General features: G+C 38.0%; 2 protein-coding genes across 4 annotated transcripts; both read left to right on the top strand.

Moving 5' to 3' along the window:
* The first annotated feature begins 826 nt into the window (after nt 1-826).
* LOC119901484 (immunoglobulin kappa light chain-like) lies at nt 827-3,681 on the top strand. 2 transcript variants are annotated; one of them, XM_038717073.1, is made up of 5 exons: nt 827-890; nt 1,373-1,738; nt 1,859-1,984; nt 2,068-2,111; nt 2,227-3,681. In XM_038717073.1, the coding sequence occupies exons 1-5, from the start codon at nt 833-835 to the stop codon at nt 2,350-2,352; spliced, it is 720 nt and encodes a 239-aa protein (XP_038573001.1). In that variant the 5' UTR covers nt 827-832; the 3' UTR covers nt 2,353-3,681. The 2 variants fall into 2 exon arrangements, with proteins under 2 accessions (XP_038573001.1, XP_038573000.1); XM_038717072.1 differs by having other exon boundaries at nt 1,034-1,738.
* A 3,279-nt stretch (nt 3,682-6,960) lies between these two features.
* On the top strand, nt 6,961-8,602 carry LOC119901485 (immunoglobulin kappa light chain-like). Of its 2 annotated transcripts, XM_038717076.1 has the most exons (6): nt 6,961-7,062; nt 7,212-7,463; nt 7,557-7,922; nt 8,043-8,168; nt 8,255-8,298; nt 8,433-8,602. In XM_038717076.1, the coding sequence occupies exons 1-6, from the start codon at nt 7,008-7,010 to the stop codon at nt 8,550-8,552; spliced, it is 963 nt and encodes a 320-aa protein (XP_038573004.1). In that variant the 5' UTR covers nt 6,961-7,007; the 3' UTR covers nt 8,553-8,602. The 2 variants fall into 2 exon arrangements, with proteins under 2 accessions (XP_038573004.1, XP_038573003.1); XM_038717075.1 differs by having other exon boundaries at nt 7,212-7,922.
* The last annotated feature ends 378 nt before the right edge of the window (nt 8,603-8,980 follow it).

The following is an 8,980-nucleotide window of genomic DNA, read 5'->3' as shown; positions in this document are numbered from 1 at the left end:
AATGCAGCATAATAGGTTTAAACCTAAAATTTCTATTCAAACATTTTAATGGTTCAGTTCATCAGAATGTTCCAAAACCACACTTTTCCACTTACAATGCTGTAACTAGTAACTATTAGGGCTTTAAATGATTCAGGATGTTGGTTCGGTCAATATGTTGATTTTCTTGTTTTTTGACAGGTATGTACCTGAATGTTATTGTTTTTGTTGGACATAATGTTCCATTGCCAAATGTTGCCAAAATGCATGAAGTGCATGAGCACGCTAAAACAGTGCATTTATTGAACATGCTCATGTTTTCGGTGAAGGGTGAACTGACCATACCCGTTTTCAAATAATTAATCATGTAAGCGTTGTCAACTCCTACGAGACACATCGAGCATCACACCAGTCTTGGGAAACATCTGTGAGTGAATAATGACCATAAGAAACCCTTAACAAAGTGTATGACCACGAGCCAACAGCTGCAGAGTTCCTCCGCTCAAGTCAAACTCTCAGCAAGAAAAAGCACAGAAGAAATAAACAGTAAATAGTTCATTTTCTGGGATTATGAATTTAGTTCCAAATTTTGAACTATGAACATGCTCTGATGTGCTGTATATATCTGTAAATCCTTGTTCCCTAATTTTGAATATGATACCAAGACGAAGCCATTGCTTTCATCATACACTGTACCTCTCAAGAACCAAACACTATAGGTGGCAGTGAACATGTGATAATGTTTCCTAATTAGGACATGGTGTCACATCAGGCTGGCCAATCAAACACAGTCTTGTCTCTTAAGAGTGGAGAAAGAATCGAGATCCTTTTCATTCAACAATACAATTTGAACATGATGAGATCTCCAAAGTTTGTTTTCTGTCTGATATGTTTGTTCGTGGGGAAAATGGGTGAGTTTTGTTTTTATGGCTCCAGCAGCTTCACTTTTACTTTATAGTAACTCTTCATGGAAATGCTTGTAATATACCTTATATTAATTACAGTGAATTCAATCAGATTTGATTAATTTACTTTGTCTTTCATTTCATTTCAGCTCATATGACAGATCTGAAAGTCTCCTCATTTATTCATCAAAAGACACGTTTTGTATCAGCTGATATTGGAGAAAATGTGACTCTGCAATGTTTCTATAAAGGTCTTAATTCAGCATGGCTTTACTGGTATAAGCAAAATCTGGGACAGAAACCAAGGCTCATGTCTACCTTCTATGTGTTTGATACAAAAGCCACTTTTTATCATGAATTCAACAATCCACGCTTCACACTGGATACTAAAAACAGTACAAATCACTTGACAATATTTGATTTGGACATTTCAGACTCAGCTACTTACTACTGCGGAACTAGCTATAAATATGTCTTGACTTTTGCAGAGGGCACTACTGTCAGTGTAAAGGGTTCAGGTTTGACCGTCCCAGTTTTGGTCAATCAGTCAGCATCTGAGCCCATCCAGCCAGGAGGCTCTGTGACTCTGAACTGTACAGTACACACTGGGACCTGTGATGGAGAACACAGTGTTTACTGGTTCAAAAACTCTGAAGAATCTCATCCAGGACTCATTTACACCCATGGAGGCAGGAACAATCAGTGTGAGAGGAATTCCAGCACACAAACACACACCTGTGTCTACAACTTGCCACTGGAGAGCCTGAATCCTTCTCATGCTGGGACCTACTACTGTGCTGTTGCCTCATGTGGACACATACTGTTTGGAAACGGGACCAAACTGGACTTTGAAGGTAAGTTACTTTATAGCAGAGGTTGTCTTATTTAGTTATTTATTGTTACCTTCCAATCAAGCTTTGGGTGACCACAGAGATAAAAGCTGAAAGCTCTGTTTCTGATGTCTGAATCTGCAGATCAGGTGGATTCTCTTGTCTTGGTGTATTTCTTGAGTGGAGCTTTGACATTCACTACCATCCTGATTGTTCTACTGGTTATCTTAGTGTACAAGATAATTAAGAAAAACAACTGCCAATGTACAGGTAAGTGTTGTTTTTTTATGATGGCTTGCATTTTCAAAATACAACTTTTGAATAAAAGAGCAATTTCTTTGTTTTACAACCAGAGTCTCAAGCAAGATTATCAAGTCCTTCCGCAACAACTGCAGAGGTGAAATTGTCCATTCATTTCTATTATAACACATTATTAATGCAAATCAACCAATAGTTTTGTTGCTTTTTTAAGAACCAATATCGTAATCCAGTTTCACATATTTTGTTACCAGGGTTACCAAGATGCAGACAGCCTCCATTATGCTGCTTTAAATGTTAACCTGCCCAACAGATCAAGAAGACAGAGGAACAACACCAACAGTGAATGTGTGTACTCCAGTGTGAGGCAGATGAACTGAACATGTTACATTTATATTTAACTATATTGGTTTCAATAAAAAAGATTTTGTGGTATTTCAAGTGTAGACCTAATGCAGATTTAGATGTTTATTCTGAGAAATATTTGTGTATCTGTGGTGTGCAACAAAAGGATGAGGCCCAGTACTCCCAGGAATAATGTTTTTATTGAATGATTTTGCTCCTTTGATTTACTCCCAGTCCCAAATTCAGTCCCAATGCAAGAAGAAGAAGTGTGGCCTTTATGTAGTGAGGCAGAAAGTACTGAGTACTGAGAGTGGGAGTAGGGGTGGTGCATCAGACTTTTGTTAAAGTCAACGGGAAGTATTTTGTTTGACCTTCAATAATTGAATCCTACAGTGCATATGTTCATTTTGATGACAGACAGCTGAGTCAGTACCTATGCTAAAATGAGAGAAACAAACCAGACATAAAGTCCATTATGCTACAGGGTTACAATGAATTCTGTGTATCATACCGATGGTGGATGGGTTTTACAGCTGCCTGAAGTTTTCTTAGTCAAGTCTGATCTTTATTGCATTCATTTAAGCCTTGGCAATAGAACAGAATCCTTCTTCCACTGCTTGCTTGATTGTTTGCATACACAGTGACAGTTGATCAGATTTTAGTGGAGTGTGCTTAGTGTATTGATCATGTAGAAGAGCAAGGTGAAGGGATCAGGCTTGGCTACCCCACCATTACAACTGTGTTTCCTTCAATAATGTTAAATGCTCAGGGTATATACAGTGATACACTGAGAAACATTAACATAGAAAAGTCTCCTGGTGAGGACAAATCTAACATGCAGTACCTAGGCTTGACTCTCCTGTTTTCCTTGTGCATATTTTTGGTTCAACCTTTACCTCTGGTAAACTCCTGTAATATGGAAAACAGCTCAGTTACACAACAGTAGTGATTCTTTTGACCTCAACAACTATCGACCTACATCCACACTCTTCTCTCTCTTAGCAGAATCACTGGTTAGCTCACAATACTTGCCCATCCTGTCCTAAATCCAAAGAGGTCAGGATACCTGGTCATATTACAATAACTGCTGTTGTGGATGACATTGTTAAATTGCTTGATAAAAGGCAAGATTTTGCTGCAGTCAGTGTAGATCAGATAGATTTAATGTTGATCATAATATTTTATCAAATCTTCTTAACCTTTATTTAACTAGGAAAGTCACATTGAGGTTAAAACTTCTTTACATTGGTGTTGATGATTCAGCTTACAGGTGGAATCTTTCTGGTAAAGTTCAGACTGTTGTTGCAGATTATTTTCAATCATGTTTGATAAATGATACTAAGTAAATAATTTCCAACTGAAAATTGTATTGTCCGTTTTTATGCTGAGATATCGTATTCCGTTGGCTCCCAAACAAGGTTTTCAAAAGATTACAGACAACCTTCAGAACTCTGTTCTAAAATCCAAAAAAATCAAATGTGTGCATTTCACAAAAGTATAGAGTTTGATGTTAATCTAATAAATAATGATTCATTACCCTGAAACCACAGGGTGTCATTTATCAGTGTCATACAGTCACTGCAGGGTGTCTCTGTACAGAGAAAATGTCTGTTAACCAACAAAATATATACAATGTATACAAAAATGAGGTTCTAGTAGTAGTAGTAGTGCTTCTGTTCGGATTAGAATGAAGCCTGTCTAACTTAGTCGTAGTCTACCTTTACTTTAGGTACATTTTCAATTTATAACTTTTACTTGTAAGGGAGTATTGTTATACTTCAGTATTACTACTTTAAGGATCTGAATACTTCCTCCATTACTGATCAACACACACTCTTGCATGGTGCAGCAGCCGCTGGCGTAACATCGTTATCTAACTTTATGTTAGACGAGCACGTATGTTGGAGACTGTCCTAAAAAACAACAAGGGCATCAGTTGTTTGAGCGAGTGCCCCAAAATGACTTATGGTTTTGTTCAAGTGATGAAGCTCTCTAACATGTCCCGCCAGGATTTTGCAATGTTGCTATCATTACTATTACAACAAATTCAACAAATTCCAGTGAGTTCAGCTCAATTTGCAATTTTGATCAATCACCGCAACTTTTCTGCAAATCTGACCTATCATCGTTGTTTCTGGCAAAACATTGTGACACATCAGCAATCTCTCTTCCTTGTTTACAAGACACAGCAGACATGTGTGATAGCAATATCTCTGACATTTGCCAATAAAAATAACAGCAAAGGACCATGAAAAAATATCCAGATCTTCTTTCCCAAAGCAGGCAGGGGTAAACTGAAGAAGCACTGCGGTCAAACAAAAAAGGAAATCGTCTATTGACAAACACTTTGCCACTGTAAAGGCTATGCAGAGAATGACGAAACACACACAGGATGTCACACGAGACAAATCACTGTGACACAGGCAGTTCAATTCACCCTTCTCTAAGCCACGCCCCGAATATGCAAGGTGGCCAATCACAGCACAGTGTAGGACTTGCTCTAACTGAGGTCCGACACTTTCATGGCGATGCTCCGTAGACTTTGTTTCAGAAATGAGTCTTTTTCTAAATTTTTTCCCGACTTTTACCAAGATATGGTCAAACGCTGTTCCTGGGGCACTTGTAATAGTTACAGTCCTGACCAGGAGAAGTTGAAAGGAGAAGTACGATGTATTCCCATTCCAAAACCTAAAACAAATCCAGAAAATGTAGGCTGTGGATTGTTCCGAATGTAACGTTAGTTAGCTAACGCTAGCTAACCTACTGCTAAATGTAATGTCATAAAGCCCTACTGTTTTTGCTTTTTAATGATTGTAAAACTGACTAGAGACCTACCCAGCTTTACAGGAACAGTGCTAATTCTAATCATTGTCCTCTGTCTCAATCGTGAGGTGATGCAGTGGTTCACTACTACTCTGTGATTGGTAGGCCATAGCTTTTTCTTTATTTTTTCACATCACTTTGACAGCCTGAATACAACCTTCAAAGGTATAATGCAAACCTTTCTGTCACCTTCTTTCTGAGATCGCCTTTTTGATTTTCCAAAAATTCAACAATATTTCTCCAGGGAGTACAGTTAGAGACAGTGGCAGCACCATGCTGAGTCTGACAGGTCTGACAGTTTGTCGCACTTAGCAACAGTAACTAAGTGGTTGTGGCTTTGCGAAGGGTCGATTGCAAGCACTTAAAGCATCAAGGTAAGCTGGTATAAATATGCATGGTTAGATGTAACGTTGATGTAGTTTATCATGGAGTTTTCATTTATTTCCAAAATTTTATTGCAAAAAAGTGTCCAAGAACATTGCAACTTCTCTGGTAGATCCCCCTACACAGAGGTGGGTATTCACCTTATACCAGTATGTATCACTACACTCCTAGCTGGTAGAAAGTGAACAGGGTGTTGTCCCTGACTGATTTTGTTGTGTGCACAGTGATAATTGGTATTCAGGTCTTAGTCTTACTAATGCTGAAGAACAGGGTGAAGTTAACATGTTTTGCAGAATAGGTTTTATGCCAAACAGTAGTAGTAATGCAAAGTTTATTTTTGGCACTGCTGCTCTATGAATGCTAAGCAGAAATGAAGCAGTCTTTACATTGAGACACTTCAACCTTTACCTCCATGCTTTTGCTTTGTATCTCTCTCAGTGCAGCAGCTACTGTGGTTTTCAGCAGGATGTAGAGAGGATGGAACTCCCACATACTTTTCCTTAAGCTAAGAACCACTAAAACATCCAAACACAGGGGAGTTATTATTGTGTCATATTTGATCACACAGAAAAGGCAAATACTAACACTAATACTAGTAATTCAAATACTAATATTAGTAGAACTACTTAATTGAAATACTATTTAGAGTACTACTTACAACAACAAAAACAATGGATAGAATACTTTAGTTGCATAGGGCATATTGAAACATCAGATTATAAACTGTGATACAAGTAATGTCTAAGATCTAAACTCTTGGGCAGGTGATTTAAAGTTTCCTTTTTACCTAACATTATTACTGACACCTTTTTTGACAGGTACATAAGTTATTATACCTGCATGTTATTTTATCTGGTGGATGTAGTGGTCCATTGCCAAATGTTGCCAAGATACTTGAAGGGCATGAGTATGCTACAAGACGTTTATTGAACATGCTCATATTTTCAGTAAAGGGTGCACTGACCATGTATTATTTTTCAAATAATGAACGTGAGCACCGTTAACTCGTGCGAGAGACATTGAGTTGAAGCATCACACCAGTCTTGGGAAACATCTGCAAGTAAAAGATGAGCATAAGAAATCCTTAACAAAGGGTAAATGAGTTCCTCCACTCAAGTCAAACTCAGAGCATTTTGTGGAAAAAAACCCCCCAGAAGAAATAAACAGGAAATATTTTTTTTATGATTATGAATTTAGTTAAACATTCTAAATGAACTATAAACATGCTCTGATGTGCTGTATATATATGGAAATTCTTGTTCGCTAATTTTGAATATGCCAAGATGAATTTGTTTTCATCATTGTACCTCTCAACATGTGAATCTTCTCAAGAACCAAACACTATAGGTGGCAGTGAACATGTGATCATGTTTCCTAAGGAGGACATAGTGTCACATCAGGCTGGCCAATCAAACACAGTCTTTTCTCTTAAGAGTGGGGAAAGTATCAAGACCCTTTCATTCAACATACATATTTGAACACGATGAGATCTCCAAAGTTTGTTTTCTGTCTGATATGTTTGTTCGTGGGGAAAATGGGTGAGTTTTGTTTTTATGGCTACAGCAGCTCCAATTTTACTTTATAGCAACTCTTCATGGAAATGCTTCTAATTTTAGTATAGAAATTACACTGAAGTCTATTAAATTTAATTAATCGTGCATTTGCTTTGTCTTTCATTTCATTTCAGCTCAGATTACAGATCCCAAATTGCCCTCGTCTGTTCATCAAGAGAGACGTTTTGTATCAGCTAATGTCGGAGAAAATGTGACTCTGCAATGTTTCTATGAACGTGATAATTCAGCATGGCTTTACTGGTTTAAGCAAACGCTGGGACAGAAACCAAGGCTCATCTCTACCTTCTATGTGTATGATAGAAGAACCACTTTTTATCATGAATTCAAGAATAATCAACGCTTCACGCTTCTGGATACTGTAAAAGGTCAAAATCACTTGACAATATATGATTTGGACATTTCAGACTCAGCTACTTACTACTGCGCAACTAGCTATACATTTGTCTTGACTTTTGCAGAGGGCACTACTGTCAGTGTAAAGGGTTCAGGTTTGAAAGTCCCAGCTTCAGTCCTTCAGTCAGCATCTGAGCCCATCCAGCCAGGAGGCTCTGTGACTCTGAACTGTACAGTACACACTGGGACCTGTGATGGAGAACACAGTGTTTACTGGTTCAAAACCTCTGAAGAATCTCATCCAGGACTCATTTACACCCATGGAGGCAGGAACGATCAGTGTGAGAGGAATTCCAGCACACAAACACACACCTGTGTTTACAACTTGGCATTGAAGAGCCTGAATCTTTCTCATGCTGGGACCTACTACTGTGCTGTTGCCTCATGTGGACATGTACTGTTTGGAAATGGGACCAAGCTGGAAATCGAGTGTACGTAACTTTTCAGCAGAGGTTGTCCTATTTAGTTATTTATTGTTACCTTCCAATCAAGCTTTGGGTGACCACAGAGGTAAAAGCTGAAAGCTCTGTTTCTGATGTCTGAATCTGCAGATGAGGTGGATTCTCTTGTCTTGGTGTATTTCCTGAGTGGCGCTTTGACATTCACTACCATCCTAATTGTTCTACTGGCTTTCTTGGTGTACAAGATAATCAAGAAAAACAACTGCCAATGTACAGGTAAGTGTTACTGTTTTTTTATGATGGCTTCTATTCACTAAATACAACTTTTGAATAAAAGAATGTTTTCTTTGTTTCACAACCAGAGTCTCAAGCAAGATTATCAAGTCCTTCCACAACAACTTCAGAGGTGAAATGACTCATAATAGTAATACTTCATTGATTACCATTAAAAAATTCTCATTGCAAAACAACCAACTGTTTTGTTGATATCAATCGATATATATCAATATCGTAATCCAGTTGTGTATATTTTGTTACCAGGGTTACCGAGATGCAGACAGCCTCCATTATGCTGCTTTAAATGTTAACCTGCCTAACAGATCAAGAAAACAGAGGAACAACACCAACAGTGAATGCGTGTACTCCAGTGTGAAGCAGTAGAACTGTACATGTTAAATTTTTGTGTTTTCAATAAAATTGGATTTGTGTGATGACAATTTTGATTTTGAGATATATTTGTGTATCTTCATTGTGGTCTGCAGTTAATTGATGTAGCCCAATATTCCCAAGAATTGTATTTTTATTGAATAATTCTGCTCCTCATGATTTGGCCCAACATTCAGTCCCAATGCAAAAAAAGTATGTGCCCTTTATGTATGTGCTTTCGGAGTTGGGGTGGTGGATGGCCATGTAGTTCATCAGACTTTTGTGTAAGTCAACAGGAAGGTTTTTCTATTGACCTTAATAATTCTACAGGGCAATCTTGGGGCCACTGTTATGCACCATGCTATCCATGGGGAAAATCATTCAGACTTATATTTCCATTTTTATGCAGATGACACCCAGTTGTACGTCCCATTAAGGCCTGG

This window comes from Micropterus salmoides, unplaced genomic scaffold (genome assembly GCF_014851395.1).
Source record: "Micropterus salmoides isolate LMB-PRFRI ecotype aquatic unplaced genomic scaffold, ASM1485139v1 Ms_hic_scaffold_1329, whole genome shotgun sequence".
Classification (NCBI taxonomy): domain Eukaryota; kingdom Metazoa; phylum Chordata; class Actinopteri; order Centrarchiformes; family Centrarchidae; genus Micropterus; species Micropterus salmoides.
Note: the sequence above shows the minus strand (reverse complement) of the source record. Positions and strands in the feature narration are given on the sequence as shown.